Genomic DNA, 19,572 nt, shown 5'->3' on the forward strand with positions numbered 1-19,572 from the left:
TGCATGACATTCTCTTCCTCTTGGTCATCAGAGAAAGATCCCTGCGGATCCTTGGGGCCTGGTTTTCTAGGATCAAAGGCAGCGGTGTGATGGCAAACAATTCGCAGGGAGGAGGGGTAGGGCCAGCACTTGTTAATTTCCGTGGTATCAATGTTCCCACGTGGCTGGTTTCCAGCTACCAACTCGCCAAGCTCAGAGCTGGTCAAGGTGCCCTTATCTCGTATTTCCATCACACGCGACTGACATAGATAACCTCAAAAGCACAGATAATAGTGACATGGAGTAAAATAATTAGGAAGTAAGAAATTTGATATTTAGTGCCTTTGAAAAAATACAATTTATTTCATTGTAAGCTTATAACATTTAAATGTTAATAATGTTTGACAGCCCATTGGAAAGTTTCTTGATAATTTGTCCGTCTGTTCCTGCGAGCAGGTGCTGGTACCCAGTGGTCCCAGGGTCCCAGGGCGTTTCAAACCATCCAGCCCAACTCATGGTCTGGGAAACTGAGGCCCATGGAGGGCCGATGGGGGTCTGGCCAAGGCATGGAACCCAAATCTCCATGCTGGAGCTCGGGGGGAGAGTGACCCCAAGCATTCCCATTCAGGCGGGAGGGGGTGCAAATGGGTCCAAACCAGGTCCAGCCTTCTGGGGACACAGCTGGGCAGGATTAACTTGTAATAACAACCCAACCTTCAGAACTCAGACCTAGAGAGTTGCCTGCCCGGTTCTATAAAGATGTCTAGTGCCCAGGTAGCTTAACCAAAACTGGAGACCGCCCACACGTCCACCAGCCTGGGCCCCATTAACCGAATTATCACGCAGTGGGACAGCATGCAGCCATTGTCAAGGAGAAGCTAGATCTGTGTCTACACTGCTGTGGCTAGGTATCTGTGACGTACTGTTAGGTGCCCAAACAGCAATGATTCATTTCCGTAAGAATGAGACCGCACTAAGGCATAGTATACATAGAGAACCCTGAGGTCCCTGTGATACTCGCTAGCATCAGGGTTTTCACCTTTCTGAGACACGTGTTTCTGTTATGTTGGAATTTTTTGGTTTGTTTTGTTTGTTAATCCTCACCCGAGGATATTTTTCCATTGATTTTTAGAAAGATGGGAGGGAGGCGGAGAGACTGAGAGAGAAACACATCGATTGGTTGCCTCCTGCACATGCCCTGAGCGGGGCCGAGGATCAAGCCTGCAATCCTGCAACCGAGGTACATACCCTTGACTAGGAATCGAACCCGGGACCCTTTCGTCTGTGGGCCGATACTCCATCCATTGAGCCAAACCGGCTAGGGCTTGATGGGATTTTTTTTTTAAAGAACAAACATGTAGAGATTTTTAAAAGCAATTTAACTATATATTCACTTCCATTTGCTTCTCAAAGGATAACGGAAAAAAATGTTAGCATGCTGGTGGGTCGCTTACTAGTTTTTCTCTAGTTTTTCAAGGTAATTGTCATGCAGGTGGATTAACATTCAGGTGCCTGTGTACCTTTCCTATGTCCCAAAGGTTTCTATGTTGTCATGGGGACTCCATAACCACCCCGTTGTGGTCTGGAATATTCTCTCCCGTAAATGTGCTTTCCATCGTTGACCTAATAAATTCCCTATTGTTGAATATTTAGGTGATTTCCCCTTTGGGGCTAATTATAAATACCACCTCCGTGCACATTTTTGGTACATGCACCTTTTCCTGTATTTTGTAATATTTCACTTGGATAGAGTCCCAGAAGTGAGGGTGCTGGGATTGGTGGCCCGTGTTGGGTGGCTGGGATCAAAGGGTGTTTTCTAAGTGTGGATGAGTGTTCACTGGAGTTCAGGCCAGAGGCCGGACTTGGAGACCCCGTGTGGGGGTCTGGGACTCTCTGGAGAGGGGGCCAGTGACACACGACAGAGACTACAAATATGCAGTCTTAGAGGCTGCATTCTGTGGCAGCTCCCCTTTTTGTTTCTTTCTTTATATTATTATTACTTAATCCTCGCCTGAGGATTTTTTTAAGTGATTTTAGAGAGGGAGGAAGGGAGAGAGAGAAAAAAAACATCAATGTGAGAGAGAAACATTGATCGGTTGCCTCTTGTACAGGTGCAGATAGGGATCGAACCTGCAACCTGGGTATGTGCCCTGAGTGGGAATCGAACCTGTGACCCTTTGGTGCACAAGACGATGCTCCAACCAACGGAGCCACTCCAGTCAGGGTAGGCAACTTTCCTCTTGCCAGGAGGAAAGGAGGCTGGAACAGGAACTGTGTGAGCCAGGAGAAGTCAGGTCCTGGAGCCAGTGGGGACATGGCCGTTAAGACTCTCTCTCGCCTCAGCCAGACAGATGGTAACACTAAGACCCAGAGGGAACGAGAGACCCGTCTCTCAAGGTCACAGCTGGGTCAGTGCTAGGCCCTTTAAGGACAGGCCTGGTCTATTTGCTCAGGTGCCTGAGGGGCAATCTGGGCGAGAGGGAGGGAACCACTTCTATGTCCACAGTGCATCAGGCAGCTTTGTCTCCAGACCCAGTTTACAGATGAGGACATTGGAGCTCAGGACAAGTGACAGGTCCAGATTTATTTTTCTTTGTTCTAAGATATTTTTATTGATTTCAGGGAGGAAGGGAGAGGGAGAGAAAGATAGAAACATCAGTGATGAGAATCACTGGTCGGCTGCCTCCTGCACACCCCCTACTGGGGATCGAGCCCACAACCCAGGCATGTGCCCTTGACCAGAACCAAACCGGGGACCCTTCAGTCCATAGTCCGACATTCTGTCCGCGGAGCCAAACCGGCTAGGGCGACAGGTCCAGATTTCAACCCCAGACAGTCTGCTCCCAAACACAGCTTCCTTTCTCTGCATCTTTTTGTTTTTTGTTTTTTTTCTCTGCATCTGTGGGGGCCTGGTGTGGGGGCCTGGAGAGCTGATTGCCCTGGCTCTGGGCCCTCTCCTCCAAGCTCCAGCCCCGGCGTTGGGCATCAGCCCTGGAGGCTGAGAGGACCCTCATCCAGGCCTGAGCTGACTTCAGTGCCTGGGATAGGATGGGGGGAGAGACAAATATAAGAGCGCGCATTGATTCAGTGCTTACTGTATGCCAGATGCTGCTCTGTTACCAGTACTACCAGACCTTGTCAAGGTCACAAAAGCCCAACGAAGCAGGCGCTCCTGTCTCCCCCATTTTACAGCTGAGGAGACTGGGGCACAGGCCAGTGAAAGTATTTGCTCGAGTAACGCAGCCCAGATATGAGCAGCTGGGGCTTGAGCCCTGGGCCACTGTTCACACCGCCTCAGGGAAGCTGGCAAGGATCTCTCTGTTGCCAGGTCTTCTCACCCTGGGCATTCGGTCCCTTTCCTGCACCTACAGTGGCCCTCCCACCAAGAACACAACTGGATCAGTTCTGGTGAGGAGATGTTCACAACAGGGTTTTGAAGGATGAGTAGAAGTTGACTAAGTGGTCAAATAAAAAAAGACCATTGATTTGGGAAAGGGCATGACAAAGGCAATGAACAAAGTCTGTTTGAAGGCAAAGCTCACATCTACCCACTGACTGGGCTTAAGTAACTGTGACTCCAAATGCCAGTTCCTGCTTAGCACTGTGCACGTATCCTCTTAACCAACATTCTCACCAACCCCATGAGAACGGTATTATGATGATCATCCCCATTTTATAGACAATAACACTAAGCCATGGGAAGGAAGCTGGAAGGTGGCAGAATCAAGATTTAAACCTTTGGCATCTATCAGATCCCTGTACACTATATATATATATTGATTTCAGAGAGGAAGAAAGAGGGAGAGAGATAGAAACATCAACGATGAGAGAGAATCATTGATTGGCTGCCTCCTGCACACTCCCCACTGGGGATCAAGCCCTCAGCCCGGGCATGTGCCCTGACCAGGAATTGAACCGTGACCTCCTGGTTCATAGGTCAACACTCAACCACTGAGCCACGCCAGCCAGGCCAGATCCCTGTACTTTTTTTTTTTTTTTAAATATATTTTATTGATTTTTTACAGAGAGGAAGGGAGAGGGATAGAGAGTTAGAAACATCGATCAGCTGCTTCCTACACCCCCCCCCCCCCCACCACCGGGGATGTGCCTGCAACACATGCCCTTGACCGGAATCGAACCCGGGACCCTTGAGTCCGCAGGCCGACGCTCTATCCACTGAGCCAAACCGGCCAGGGTCCAGACCCCTGTACTTTTTAACTCCACTTTAGGTTGTGGAATGTGGTCCTGGCTCATTGGGGAGTTACGAGAAAGATTGGAGAAAGGAGTGTGGAGGCCTCGCTAGCGGCCAGGCCCAGGGGAGTGGTTGGCCTAGGAGCTGGGGAATGCGTGAGGGTACAATTGGGCCCTGAAAGGAGCGAAGGGTGGCTGGGTGACTGAAGAAGAAGAAGGCAGGAAAGACCCGTCATGAAGGGTCTGCCCTGGCGATTCAATAGCCACAGGCCACTTGCTGGGCACAGGCGCTTTCCATGGGTCCCTCACCTTGCGGACACACAGCCTAGAAGTGGGCGCTGGGTGCTGGGTGCTGGAGCCGGGCTGTCCGGGTTCAAATACAGGCCCTGCCACTGAGTAGCTGGGTAAGCTCGGGCTCATTCTTGCACCTCCCTGAACCTCAGTTTCCTCGTGTGTCAAATGGTTGTAATGACAGTACCCGCTTCGTGGGCTCCTGCGAGGATCAAATGAATGAGCTCATGGGAAGCCTGCAACAGTGCATGGCCCAGTGAGCATGATGGAAGCTGTTTTGCAAATGGGGAAACTGAGGCTCAGCGAAGTCAGGCTTTTGCTCGAGGTGACCAGCTTGTGAAGAGGCAGAACTGGGATTTGACCCAGGACATCTGACTCCGGAGATGCTTTTTCTCCGGATGCATGATCATCTGTGGCCTCCCGAGGTCCTAGGAGTGGCATCTGGAAAGCCCGTGGGTCAGGGACCACAAATGCCCGTGGCTGTTGGTCAGGGAGGAGGAGGAAGGGGGCAGAGGTGGGAAGGTAGCTCCCCAGTTTCTCACTAGGCGGGCGGTCACCCAGGCCCCCAGTGGCGCCTCCTCCAGCGCGGGTCCCGGGAGGCCCAGAGTCTCCCTTGGTGCCAGGGGATTGTTTTCAGCTCTGTCTGGACCCGCCTCCGGCTCCAGGAGACAGGCCTGGGCGTCACACTCCCTCCTGTCTCCCCATTCTCGTCTGCGGGGTGGGGGCGGCCAGGATTCGAAAAGGCCCCAAAATAAATGGGCCTCTTATCTGATCTCCCAGCCTGGCCTGTTATCTGATCATTACATAATGGCCATGCGCTGACGGCATGGAGGAGGTGGAGCAGGCGGCCCCGGCAAAATCTGGGAGGAACTGGGGTTCCTGGAAGTCTGGGGAGGGGGCAGGGAAAGTCCGAAGGGAAGGAGGAAGGCGCTGTGCTAATCTGCAGACCAGACCCTGGGTCATGCGGGGAGAGGTGGGTCCGAGGCCCAGCCGGGTCAGCCGTGTGCGGTGCGGCTCCGGCACTGTTAGCCTCTCCGGGCCTCAGTCTCCCCATCTGCATAGGAGGTGCTTGGACTAGGTAACAGCCAAGAAGTGTGTTCAGTGGTTGGGAAAGGGAGAGGGAGGGGAGCTCTGAGAGGCTTGGTGGGCCACAAGGGGCTGGTGCCACGGTTGAGTCTCCTGGGATGAGGGATGGCTGGCCTGACTCCCCCATCAGACCCTCTGGGAGTCCCTCGCCTGCAGGCTGCCCCTCCTCCCCCACCAGAGAGCCGATTCTCCAGGGTGAAGTCCATCACGTAAATGTGATAAAAGAGCCAGCAGATGCTCTTCCTCACGGAGTCCTCCCCGCCTCTCCGGATCGTGTTTTCTCTTCTCACTGTCCTTTCACAGACAAGGAGACTGAAGCCCCAAGTGGTAAACTCATTCACCAAAGCCACGTGGCTGTTGGGCCTGAGATTCGCACCCAGGGCAGCCTGGCTTCAGTTCAGGGACCTTGCTTTTAACCAAAACACCGCATTACGCAGGCTCCCTGGAGTCCCTGGCACAGGGCAGGTCCAGGCAGGGCCCCGTGGTGGCCAGACGTCCTCGTGCGGGACGTCCCCTTCCCAGCTGCTGCTGGGAGATGGCTGCGTGGCCAGGCGGCCACCCAGTGTCCTCCTCTGACCTCTGGTGGTCCCGATGTCCTCTCTGACCTCTGGTGGTCCCGATGTCCTCTCTGACCTCTGGTGGTCCCAATGTCCTCTCTGACCTCTGGTGGTCCCGATGTCCTCTCTGACCTCTGGTGGTCCCGATGTCCTCTCTGACCTCCGGTGGTCCCGATGTCCTCTCTGACCTCCGGTGGTCCCGATGTCCTCTCTGACCTCCGGTGGTCCCGATGCCCTCTCTGACCTCTGGTGGTCCCGATGCCCTCTCTGACCTCTGGTGGTCCCGATGTCCTCTCTGACCTCTGGTGGTCCCGATGTCCTCTCTGACCTCTGGTGGTCCCGATGTCCTCTCTGACCTCTGGTGGTCCCGATGTCCTCTCTGACCTCCGGTGGTCCCGATGCCCTCTCTGACCTCCGGTGGTCCTGATGTCCTCTCTGACCTCTGGTGGTCCCGATGTCCTCCTCTGACCTCTGGTGGTCCCGATGTCCTCTCTGACCTCCGGTGGTCCCGATGCCCTCTCTGACCTCCGGTGGTCCTGATGTCCTCTCTGACCTCTGGTGGTCCCGATGTCCTCCTCTGACCTCTGGTGGTCCCGATGTCCTCTCTGACCTCTGGTGGTCCCGATGTCCTCTCTGACCTCTGGTGGTCCCAATGTCCTCTGACCTCTGGTGGTCCCGATGTCCTCTCTGACCTCTGGTGGTCCCGATGTCCTCCTCTGACCTCCGGTGGTCCTAAGTCCACGGCGGGTGGCAGAAAGGTGGGGGAGAGGCGGAAAGGTGGGGGAGAGGCGGAAAGGTGGGGGAGAGGCCGGGTAGGCCGAGCGCTGATTCAGAAGAAGCCTCCCTACTCCCTGCTCTGAGCTGGCGTCGGCTGGACGGCTGGACGTGCGACCAGTCCCTCCTCGCCCAACTTTGATCTCCAAGAAAACAGGAAGTGAGCGCGACAAGATGGAGACACAAACTTCCAAACAGTCTCCCCTCCTCTGTCCTCCTTCCCTCCCCCGGAGCCCCCCTTCCCCCGGCACATTCCTCAGGACGAGGTGTAGGGGCCTCATTTCCTCTTCCTCCTCTGCTGGGTCGGGGTGAAATTCCATTCCCTTCCCTCAGGACCCGCACTTCCGGGCAGCCCCGTGGCAGGCTCGGCGCCTACCCTACCACAGCCGCCTGCAGACCTGGGCCGCCCCCCCCCCCCCCCGCCTCACCCCTCCCTGGGGACCAGGAGCGCTCAGCCCTCCTTGGCCCATGCCCCCGGCCCCCTCGAGGCACAAGAGGGGAAGTTCTGTGTTCCAATCTCAGCTCTCGCCTTCCTTCCGAGTGAACAGGACTGCAGGCTGGGGTGTGCGAACCCGTGCCCCCCCCCCCCCCCCCCGTCCCCCGCACAATTAGAGTCGCCAGGTGTAGCAAGTAAAATATAGGGTGCCCCGTGACATTTGAGTTTCAGATAAACAATGGAAAAATTTTAGGGTAAGTATATCCCAGGCAATATTTGGGATATGCTCGTACTTTAAAACTTATTCATTTTTTTTACTTACTCACATATAACGGGGTGTCCTGCATTTTATCTATCCACCTGACACCTAGGAGCACTGTGGCTTCAGGCAAGAGACTTTTCCTTTCTGAGCCTCAGTTTCTTCATCTGTGGAATGGATATAATGATATCCACCCTGCAGGGTAGCTGTGAGGATGCAGTAAAGCCCTTAGTCAACGCCAAGCACCCAGTAGGCATTCAGAAAGTGGGCGGCATCGTCACCGCCTGTTCTTACCGGGCCCTCTCCCTGGCTGTGCCTCCCTAACAGGGCTTGCAGAAGCAGTCCTTTGCGACCTACAGCCTGTGGACAACGAGGTGACATACATCACCAACCAGGTTCCTGCGGGCTGCGTGGCACAGGTCCCCAATGCCACCGTCGAAGTTCACGTCCTCTTCTTGGAGTTCCCAAGGGTGAGTGCCGGATGGCAGGGTCGGGTAGGGACTTAGAGGTAGGCCCAGGCCCGTGGGGGGAGGGGAGTCTTCCTTGGGGCTGTCCCTGGAGCAGCGGGCCGAGTCCTCACCAGGGACCCTGCCAGGAGGGAGACCTGACCATCTCACAGGGCCTGCAAAGGGTGGCGTTTCTGGGGCCAGTCCTCTGGCCGTCACCACGAGGCCCGGGCAGGAAGGGCTGGGTTGGCCGGCGATCGAGTGGAGAAGAGCTGGGTGGGCAGCGGAGTGGGCCAGGTGAGTTGTGGTTCATGCGTCCCCAGTGCCGGGAGCTCCTCGGCAGACACAGCCCCGCTCGAGGCAGCGCTGACTTTGAGAAAGTTCTTTCCTCCGTGGGGCCTACCTCTCCCTCCCTGGTTGCCCTTCTGCGAACACCTGTGGTCTGGCAAGCAGCCACTCGCCGCCGACTGGAAGCCAGTAATGCCAGCCCCACCCGAGAACCCTCCTGCGGCCCACCCCTGAGTTCTTCCAAGTCCCTCCTCATAACACGCCTACTAAGTGTTCACTGTGTTAGGTACTGTGCTAGGCCTACTATGTACAGGAAGTGAGTTTAAAACCATGACATATATTAAACCTCCCATGGGCCCATCTGGCAGGGTCTGTTATGAACCCCATTTTTCAGAGGAGGAAACTGAGGCAGGCCTAGAGAGGTGAAGCAACGTGTCCATGGCCAGAGTTCACCCTAGATCCCCAGGGACTCCAAGCCAGGCCGTCACCTGGCCCCCCAGAGGATCTCCGTGTCCAGGCGTCGTCTGGCCGCCTGGGCGGGTGACCACACCTGGCCGATGTGGCCTCGGGTCCTGATAGCGATTTAATGGTGTCAGCTCCGAGTGAGCTTGTGGCCAACTGGCCCCCGAAACTGTTAAGTTGCCCTGCGTTTGTGCGATGATAAGACAGTTCCCAGACCACCAATATCGGGGGGCCTGCTCCCCACCGCCCTGCCTGCCCTGAGGACTGTGGGGCTCGATAATCCCCAAACTGCAGATAGTGCCGAACACACGTTGTGTGGTTTTTCATGGCCATTGTAATTTTTTTCACGTTGGTGATGATGTGGAAAACGAGATTGCCCTCTGCAAGTTCACTGTGCTTGTTCTACTGTCTGGGTCTCCGTGCCTCCTCTGGGTGACGGGGTCTCCCCCCCCCCCCACCTCCCGACCCTTCCCTGCCCCTAATCAATCCACAGTGAGCCAGAGTCAGAGAAAGGCCACCTGCCAAGCACCCAGGTCTGTGGGAGGCAGGTGTGTGGACAGCCAGCCAGGGTCCAGGCGATGGATGCCTCCTTGGTCAGCACAGGGCAGGGGTACCCCCGCTGCTGTGGGGTGAGGGAGGGCTTCCTGGAGGAAGCAACAACAGTAAGCTCATGAGAGAAGGCGGCGGAGGGAAGAGCAGAGGGTAAAGTGAATGCAGGGGCAGGGAGTGGGCCGAGGCTGTGGGCAGCGTGTGCTTCGCTGCGGCAGTAGCATGTAGTTCGCCTCGGGGCAGGGCTGGGGAGATGGAACAGGCCCCGTCGTCATAGTAAGGAGTTGGTCTTTCTCCTGAGGGCAGTGACAGTCTTTGGAGGGTGTGCAGGGGAAGGGCAGGGTGCCCCTGTAACTCATCATCTGAGAGCTCACGACAACACACCCTCCCTGTCACCCTCGGCCTCTTCCAGAGAACTCAGTCCATGGGGCGTCTGGCTTTTGGTTCCGGGGGCCGGGCTGCAGGCTCTAGGACTGCCAGGCATGTGCGTTGGAGGGGTGGGGAGAGAGCTGGGATTGGAGGGTTCGGGGCTCCAGTCCTGGATCTGTCACTGGCCAGCACCTCGTATACTGTTGAGGGGGCTCCTTCTCCCCACTCTCCAATAGACACACATTTCTTGTGCTCAGGGACTCACCAAAGAGCATCGGAGTATCGGGATCTGGGCCAGGGCCTGGCGTATGCCCAACGGCTGTTGAAGGTCTGAGTGAGTGAAGGAATGGAGACATACGTGCACTGCTATGTGACCTTGATGAAGGGCTTAAGAACATGGGCTCTGGAGCCAGCTAGCCTTCGAATGGAACTTTGGCTCCTCCACGTATGACAGCATGGCTTTGGACTGCCTCGGTTTCCCCGGGGGAGATCTGGAGACCCCAGTCCCCCCCTCTCAGGGGCCTGTGAGAATCCATGGGACAGCGCAGGCCACACACGGAGCGCAGGCCCGCCCAAAGGACTGCCCGCCACCCAGGGGCCGTGCTTGTTTCTATACCGGCTGCTCTCTGGGCTCCGGGTCTCACCTGTGAATACCCCATGGTGCCCGGCCTGCCACAGAACATCCTCAGAGCAAATCAAAAATTAACCTGATCCCCGAAGGTTCTTGCTGTCAGGTAGCGGGGGCCGGGGCTGTGCGTCTGCTTTCAGAGGGGGAACCTGAGGTCCCGCCCGCTGGAACCCCTCCACCCCCTGGTGCTCCTGGCCCCCCTGCCCCGAGGGTCTAGCCCAGCAGTCGGTCTCCCCAGATCCTCCTGCTGTGACGCCGAAGGGCCTGTGGCTCCCTGGGCAGCACCTTCCTCCCCAAGCAGCACCCAAGGACCAAGTCCCCGGCTCCCTAGCCCCCCTGAACCAGTCCTTGCCAGGTGCCTGCCCTGTGCCTAGAGAGAAAGTGGACCTGGGCCCTGCCCTTGGGCCACTTCTAGGCCAAGGTGGGTGCCAGCAGCCCCGGTGCTGAGTGATGGAGTCGGCGATGGGGGACGCGGGTGGAGGGGGCTGTGGACCCCGGGAGGACAGGCACTGAACGTGGAGGGAAGGGGACTTCAGGGAAGCGGCTCCCCGTGTAGCCAGACAGAGAGGAAGGTCAAGGGCATTCCAGGCAGAGGGCACCGCCTGAGCAAAGGCTTAAAGGCGAGAGGCACGAACTGGCAGTGGTCGCGGGGGTGGCGGCCGTCTCAGCCACCAGTCCAGTCTCCCCCGAGCTGCGGGCACGTTCTGCGGGCGCTGGCACAGCGACCCGCTTTCCCGTCCATCCCCGCGTGGCCTCGGATCCTCAGATTTCCTGTGCGTGGGCGGCACATGAACTTGGCAGCCGAGAGCCTCAGGGAAGAGAGGTCCAGAGAGAGAGAGAGTGAGTGTGTGTGTTGGGAAGGTTTACAGACAGACAAGGGGGCCACTGGGCTGGGGCTCTCTCTCGCTGGGTCCCCGAAGGGCAGGCCGGAGCCTGGATTCCGGGAGGGGGCCCAGGGTCACATCCTGACCCGCGGAGACAGGAAGCCAGCCTGGTGTCTCAGAGATTCCCGTCAGGCTGACTGGCCTGACCCGCTGTCCTCCCAGCAAACCCCAGGCAGCCGGGCCAGAGCTGGGACAGCCAGTGATTCACCCCGCTTCTTGGCAAACTCGGGGAGCAGAGCACGCCCCTCACAAGCCGATGGAACCTGCTGGGCTCTTGCACTGACTTACTCCTGGCCTGAGGGGCAGGCAAGGCTGCTCAGACAGAGGGAGAGCAGGAGAGGCCCCAGGTTCCCCCAGAATGTCCTGGGAGGTTGTGCCCTCCGACCTGGGCAAAGGGGGATCCGCCCGGACCCCACAATTAGATCCTCTCTGGCCCTCTTCCAGCTGTGGGTACCTAGGACTCCAGAGATCCCTGCTCAAATGCACCGAGCCTACGCCCCCGGCGGCATGGGGCTCTCTCTTGTCCCATCCTCTAAGGGGACACAGCATGGCTGGTTAAGCTCCCCTCAACCTGAAGGCTGACAAGGTGACTATTGCAGGGGGTGGGGATGGCAGAGCTTGGGCACCCGAGCTGGGTTGTTCACATGTGAACGTGTGAAGAGAAGGGGGTGGCCTGGGAGCCAGGGCCTGCCACTTGTACTCTTGCCCTAGGCCAGTGGTCGGCAAACTCATTAGTCCACAGAGCCAAATATCAACAGGACAACGATTGAAATTTCTTTTGAGAGCCACATTTTTTAAACTTAAACTTCTTCTAACGCCACTTCTTCAAAATAGACTCGCCCAGGCCGTGGTATTTTGTGGAAGAGCCACACTCAAGGGGCCAAAGAGCCGCCTGTGGCTCGCGAGCCGGTTTGCCGACCACGGCCCTAGGCCTTGCAGGTATCAGGGGCAGGCTTGGTGGAGGGGCATGGTTTGGGGGTCAGACAGGCTAGGCAGGGATGGCGTCTGCTCTCACTGCTGTATCCCCAGTGTCCAGCTCAGGGTCAGTCTGGGAATAAATATTGGACGGACGGACGGACGGATGGATGGATGGATGGATGGATGGATGGATGGATGGATGGTTGGATGGATGGATGGATGGATGGTTGGATGGGTGAGTGAGTGAATAATGGGAGAAAGGAGGGGAAGTAGATACACATATAAACATTTGCTATTGGCCATTCCCAAGGGGTTAGGGTGTCACTTGTCCTTCATTATTGGTTGTTTGGGAGTGTTCCTCTTGTTCTCTGCCAAGGTCTGACGGACAGAGCTGTGCCTCCTTTCTGTCCCCGTTTGAGAGCACAGAAGCCCTAGCTGGGCCCAGTTCGGGCAAATGAAGTGGGGGTGGGGGGCGCAGGCTGACCAGGGCCCTCAGCTAGGGACGGTAGCATCTCTCCCCTGGGGGTTCTGGAAGCCCACTCCTGTGGCCACTTGGCTGGAGATCACGCCTCCCAGATGTCAAACACTGGAACCCCTAGGAGGCAGGATGGAATCCAGGGGCCACACTGATCCCAACTCCTCCCTACCCAGATGGGGAGACGGAGGCTCAGAGAGGGGGTGCCACAGTGAGGTGTGACTGAGGCATGTCCCAGTTCCAGCTCCCTGCTGCCCTCCTCTACGCTGACCTCCGCAGGGCGCAAACCATGGCATCCTGGACGAATGGGCAAGGAGGGGATTGGCGCTAGTGAAGGCCGTCTGCTACCCTGTTTAGGTGGGCACTGGACAGCTCACTCTGCAGGCAGAACATCACTGAATCCTCAAAAGTCTGTGAAGTGGCCATATTGTTCAGCCCATTTTCCTGATCAGGAAACTGAGGCCCAGAGAGACATAACTGCCCAGGGCCACTGGTTTGAATTCAGATCAGCCTGGCTTTGACCCCTTCCCCTGCCAGCCCGCCTGTATGTACCATCTGAGTCTGCTGGGCTGGACAGAGGGACGTCTGGCTCCAATCTGCCCGGCTCCAGTCTGACCCTAGGAGGGTGGGAGCTGCAGGCAGCCCCGAGGCTCCACTCCTAGAAGAATTGCTGGAAGCAACTTTCTATAAGTGGCTACTAGTACTCAGGGCCTCCTCACCGAAATCCCCCCTTCCCGCCACCGACCGCCCGGCCAACAATGGCATCTGTGGGACACTGGCACAAAAATAGAAACGTGGTCTCCCGCCCACCCATTCAGGGAAGAGGCCCGGGCAGACCCAGGCTGGCCCGGGTTGCAGAGCTGGGGGTAAGGGGTGGCTGGCCATCCCGCCTCGGCTAGGCTCTCAGAATTCCCAGGATGCCTTAGGAAGACTGGGAGCTTGAGGGTGGGGGGCAAGGCAGGCCCCTGTCTTTGCCTTTGGGCTCCCGGCGGGGAGGGAAGAGGGAAGTCAGTGTGCGTGTGAGTGACCGTGTCGATGAGTCAGGGCCACGGGCTGGAAATGTTTGCTGTGGAAACCCAGACTGGGCTTTTCTCGTAACCAGCCGGACTCAGCCAGTCCCAGGAGCTCAGAGATCCCGGAGAGCCCCACTTTCCAGCCTCCCCGAGTGTCCACACTGCTCGCGTGCTGTGTGGTCCTGGCCCATGACGATCTGGCCTCAGACCCCACCCCGCTCCAGCCCCCAAAGCCACAGGGAGGGACTTGGTGACAACTGAGTGGGCGTTTGGGGTGTGAGCTCTGGGAGAAGAGCTGAGTGTGGTGACAAAGGTTCCACTCTTCTCGTCCCCTCCCCCTCAGCATGACCCGACCCTGACCTCCACTTCTCTTTTCTAAAAAAATATGTCTTTATTTATTTTTAGAGAGGAAGGGAGAGAGAGAGAAGCATCAATGAGAGAAACATCACTCGGCTGCCTCCTACACGCCCCCTACTGGGGATTGAGCCCACAACCCAGGCATCTGCCCTGACCGGGAATCGAACCTGGGACCTCTTGGTCCATGGAACGAAGCTCAGTCCACTGGGCCACACCAGTTGGACTCTGCTTCTCTTTTTATTTCCTTTATCCAGAGCCCCACCTGGTGTTGGTTCCTAACCTCGTCCTACCCCTGTTTCACAGATGGGGAAACTGAGGCACAGAGGAACAGGGGCATTTGCAGAACAGCAGCAAGAATGAATGTTCAGGAGGCTCTTTCCTCCCAGCCCAGGGGCTGCGCTCCCAGCTGCTCTCTGTCACCTGCAGTGCTCTCGGCCTGTGGGAGTTCACCTAGGGCCAAAGCATGGACCTCCAGACCGTGGGGTCCATCGGTTTGCCGTGTGTGGGGTCTCAGTGCTCACTCCTCTGGGTGATTTGGGGGAGGGAAGACTAGGCGAGCTGCCCAGAGGTCCAGGGGCTGTGGGCCCCACTCGGGCACCAGGCTGACTTGCACTGGGTGCCTGACGTCGCCACTCTCTGGCAGTTCTCTGAGCCTCACTTGCTGCATCTGTAAAATGGGAGAATACCCAACCCTGCTTCGTTGAGAGCGTGTGCATCATGCTCAGTACAGGGCCAGGCATGGATTAGGCTGACGCATGTGAAATTACTGATATTCAATTGTTGTGTATGTGAACAGCTTTATCGAGATCAAATTAGTCCGTTTAAAAGGCACAGTTGAGTGTTTTTTAGCATATATACAGAGTTGTGCAATCATGTTCCATTGTGGAAGCTAACAGTACATTCGCAGTCAAGGTAAGGAAGCTGGGTGCGCCCATTGTCAAGGTTCTGGCAGCTCGGCTGAGCCGGGCCTTTCTCCCCACAACGAGGTGGCTCTCCCTTCTCTTCCATTAACTTCAAGCGGTGACACAATCCTGGGACAAAATGGCAGTTCTAATATTTCTATTTGTATCTCACATTTGACCAAAATATGATATTAAACCCAGTACTTAATTTTTAAAGTTTAGAATGCATCGTATTTTTGAAAATTGATGAAACAAGAGATTTCAAAAATCAAAAGTTATAAACCCATCAGACAACATTAATTAACAAAAATTGTGAACTTATACATAAATTTCAAACACTCATTCTGCTATAAATTAGCATAAAAAGAATTCTTCAAAAATAAGCTCCCTAAATAGCTCCTTAAAATGAAAAAAAAAAAAAAAAGTTACTTGTGAAACATTGAAAATGGAATGGTATTTGCCCTTTTGTTTTAAAGCACACACGTCCAAACAAAGAGCGACTATGGTGTCGTTCCTGAGGAACGGAAACATTTCTCGGCAAATTTTCCAGCGGCTAAAACATTCTGTCCAGCTCTGTGACATCATTTGGGGAAATGGCCAGGAGATAATTAGAGGTTAAATAAAAAATTTTCCACTGATCTCTCCATCTTGAAATCTCTCCCTCGTGTTTGATAAGTTTGAGGAGATGTTTGGGGTCAGGCTGTGTCTTTGCGGAGATTTCCAGCTTTCGAGAGCAGCTGGAGTTAGGGTTTCAGTAAACTCTGGCCCAGAACGTCTTCGAGTAGAGCAGATAGCCCTTCAATAGAAGCTTTGCCTTTGTGGATCGCTGTGTTCTCTTTTCTTCTTGGGAATAAAGAGGCATAGAAAACTGTGGCTGGCAGTACAGTGGCTGAGAGGAGAGGCCTGCCCAGGACCACATCCTAAGCTCCATACTTATTTGCTGTGTGTTCATGGGCAAATGACTTCTCCTCTCTGTGCCTTGTTTCTTCATCTGTGAGACTTATAATGGTACCTACCTCTTTAGGAGTCATTAGATAAAGTACTTAGAACAGTCCTGGCACATAGTAAGCACTGTATGTGTTGTTGCTGTTGTTGTTGTTGTTATTATTATTATTATTATTATTATCTGTTGTTGTTATTTGTTGTTGTTCTGGAAGCGTTCTAAATACATACACCATGATCAATTAAAAATTTTAATGCAGTACCTATCTCTCAAGATATAAACAATCACAACTTCACATTCTTAAAAATATCAAGACAATGGTAGTATATTGACAAAAAGATGAGCATTTTAGTACTTTAATATAATAAGGTCAGCCTGGCTGGGGTTGCTCAGTGGATAAGCATCGCCCTAGGAACCAGGAGATCACAGTTTGATTCCTGGTCGGGGCACATGCCCGGGTTGCAGGCTCAATCCCCATCCCCGATAGGGGGTGTACAAGAGGCAGCCGATCAATGATTCTCTCTCATCGTTGATGTTTCTATCTCTCTCTCCCTCTCCCTTCCTCTCTGAAATCAATAAAAAAATATTTTTAAAAAATAATAAGGCCAACAGGAACATTGCAAACTGGGGAGGAGTTGATGCCTGGATACTGCTGCATAGGGACAGGCAAGGCCCGGGGTGCCCTCTGAGTCACACGGACACTTGCAGGCCTGGTACACAGCAGGCGCTCCACAGGAATAAGCCTTGGTCAGACTCATCGCGTCTTTTTCTTCCTGTCTTTGGATTTGCTGAGACGAATCTCCTTCATTGGTGCAGCAAGTATTTCCTGAGCACCTCTAAGGGCCAGGCTGTGCTGGGCCCTGGCGGGCAGGTGGACAGGCCGGGCAGGAAGAGCTGAGTGAAGGCAGATGGGACAAGGGCCGTCACGACTGCTCTGGGGGGCACCGTCTATGTCAGCCTGATTGGCCTGTGTCTGTGTGTGTGTGTGTGTGTTTCCCCTGCCCACACCCCAGGCTCTGTCCCAGCTGGATCTGACTGTCCAGATGCCCAAGCAAAATGGCACCCGGGCCCGAGAGGTGCTCCTGGTCCTCGGCCTGGACAAGATGGTCCACCTGCGGCTGCAGGCCCCCGGAATCCCGCTCCAGCTGGCTTACGTGAGTTACCCCAAACCCTGGGCTGAGGCACCGGCCACGGGAGGCCCCTGCCTAGTGAATCCTGTGGGGCCTCGACAGAGAGAACCCAAAAAGCAGCGGGGTTGGGAGTAAAGAGTTTAAACCTGGAGATGGGATGCAGGTGGATGGGCAACCCTGGCCAGCTCCATCTTCTCACAGAGCCTCAGTTTCCCCATCTGTTAGGTGGGAGAATTGGGACTCAGTGACATCCCATAAAATAACCTTGTCACTGTCTTTGAAAAAATCCCAAGTCGTCTATTTGAAAATGTTTAAGTACAGAGAAAAAGGTCAGGAGGAAACCTAACAAGGTAGTAACAGTAGTTATGGCTGGAAAGCGGGAGTATGAGAGACATTTATTTTGTTCTTTGCACTTGGTTGAATTTGCAAGACTTGCTCTAATTAACGTGGCCTGTGTCGGAGAAAAATTATTTTTTGAAAGCTCACATTTTAAAGAGAAGAGGTAACCAGCGGGGACTCCCAGCAAGGGGGCTCGGGCTCCTTCCCCCACGTGGGAGGCCCTAGGAAGTGCCCCCCAGATGTGAGCAGCTGTTGTTTACGGCCAGAGAAAGCAGGGTGGGGGTGTGAGGACTGAGGACAGCAAATATAATGGGGGTGGGGGACAGAAAGAAAAATGGAAATGGAAAAAGGAGGGCCCACGTGGGAGGGACAGCCAGACACCGGAAGTCCCGAGGCAGAGGTGGGGGAGATAGAGACGAGGGACAGGAGGACAGAGCCAGATCCAAGCTGCCTGGGAGACAGGCCCAGAGGCAGAGTGAAGTTGGGGGGGGGCGGGCGGGGGGCGCCTGGGAAAGAATCCAGACTGGCAGCGGGGACACCATGGAGACAGACAGAGATGGCCAGCGTGAAAGGTCTGGGAGGGGAGGAGCACCGGGCTCAGGCCCAGGAACAGCACCCCGAGCCTCCGCGTGTCTCCCCAGGACCCCAAGCATGTCATCGCCGAAATGCCCCAAGGAGTCAGCGCCATACCTCTGCCAGCCTTGAAGAGCCAGCTCCTCACCTGGGCAGGTTCCAAGGGAGCCATCGCCTCTGTCGCTGAGCTGAGCGACCCCAAGAACATCCTCCTCCGCCTGGACCAAGGTCAGCTGCTCCCGCAGCCCCTCTGGGCTCCAGGCCGGAGGGACCCGCATTCCCCTGCCCATTCCTCCGGCGGGGACACCAGCCGCCAAGCAGGGCCATGATTTGCCCCAGGCCACATCGAGCAACCAGGCCTTTATTGGGACAGTTATTGCCTCTTCAGCAAATACGAGCGGGAACCATGGGAAATTGCTAACTTGTCCGCTTTTTGACCCAGAAAAACAGCATGTTCATATTATTTACTGTGCGCACCTACTGTGTGCCAAGCCCTGTGCACGGCATGTGGGGACTCTCTGGGAACAGACACAGTCCCTGGTGGGGAGATAAAGACCCCATAAGTACATGACATGGCTTCAGGTCACGGGCAACCAGGTGCTGCTGGTCTCAGGGCTTCCTCCCTAACCTGCGCCATGCTCATCCCTGTGTGAGCCCCGGGAGGATGATAAGGAAACAGAGGCGGGGGACGTGCCATGAGTCTCTGGGCAGTATGTGGTGGAGGAGAGATTTGAACCCTGGTCCTCCCATGCCCCCCACTTCCCATGCTCCATCCTGTCTGCCCCAACTCTACAGTGGGGAAGGGTGGGCCTCGGTGTTAGGTGCCGGCTGCTCCGGAAGGGGACTGAGTATGCCTGTCTCTGCAGCCCCGAGGTCGCCGTCCTCCTGCAGTCTCCAACCCAACATGGACATGGGCCACAGGCTCGAATGGGGGCCGCACACCGAGGGCTCCGTCCGCGGCTGCTCCTTGGAGGGTGTGGCTGGTCACAAGCAGGCGCACATCTTGAGGGTCCTGCCGGGCTCCGAGGCCAGGTAAGGGTGCCTGGCCCCATCGGCACCCCTCCCCTACTAAGCTCCACCCTGTCCCCCCCCTCCAGGTAAGAATAGAGTGGCCCCCACCTCTCTGGGCCCCGCCCCTATGAGCCCAAGCCCCGCCCATTCCACATCCTTTCCTCACACCCACGTCCCACCAGGTAACAGCCTTGTGCCCACTTGGCCTGCCCCCGGCAGGACCCTCCCAATCCGGCCTTCCCGCCAGCGCTGACGGGCGGTCTGTCTCCCCGCAGGCCCCGGACAGTGACTGTGGAGGTGAAGCTGAGCTGCACTTCAGGGGATCCTGACGCTGTGCTCATCCTGCAGGGCCCACCGTACGTGTCCTGGCTCATCGACGCCAACCACAACATGCAGATCTGGGTAAGTCTTGCTCCCAGACCCGGACAGCCGTGCGGGTCTCTCCAAGGCTCCGGAAGGAGAGGGCCCAGATGCCCTGCACCAGCTCCCAGCCCTGAGCCTTTGCACCTGATGATAATACTTCTGGCCCCACTCTGTTCCTCTGTTCACTGCCTGTCCTTCCTTCAGACCTAGATGCCGCCTCCTCCAGGGAGCTTTCCATCATCTCCTTGGCAGGCCCTTAACCCCACCCACAGGCTCATGGAAAGTTCCTAGAACAGCGAACCCCATGCTGAACTGAAGGACAAACAGTAGCCAGTAGATGAGGGGAGGG

At 55.8% G+C, this 19,572-nt stretch overlaps 1 protein-coding gene across 1 annotated transcript in view; it reads left to right on the forward strand.

Annotated features, from left to right (window-relative positions):
• ENG (endoglin) overlaps positions 1-19,572 on the forward strand; it is a 30,047-nt gene that overhangs the window by 1,879 nt on the left and 8,596 nt on the right. The window contains exons 2-6 of the mRNA XM_079790529.1: positions 7,901-8,043; positions 16,821-16,961; positions 17,918-18,077; positions 18,716-18,881; positions 19,136-19,262. Coding sequence (XP_079646655.1) covers positions 7,901-8,043; positions 16,821-16,961; positions 17,918-18,077; positions 18,716-18,881; positions 19,136-19,262 — 737 coding nt within the window. The remainder of the gene's footprint in view (positions 1-7,900; positions 8,044-16,820; positions 16,962-17,917; positions 18,078-18,715; positions 18,882-19,135; positions 19,263-19,572) is intronic.

This window comes from Cnephaeus nilssonii (genome assembly GCF_951640355.1).
Source record: "Cnephaeus nilssonii genome assembly, chromosome: 14".
Taxonomy (NCBI): domain Eukaryota; kingdom Metazoa; phylum Chordata; class Mammalia; order Chiroptera; family Vespertilionidae; genus Cnephaeus; species Cnephaeus nilssonii.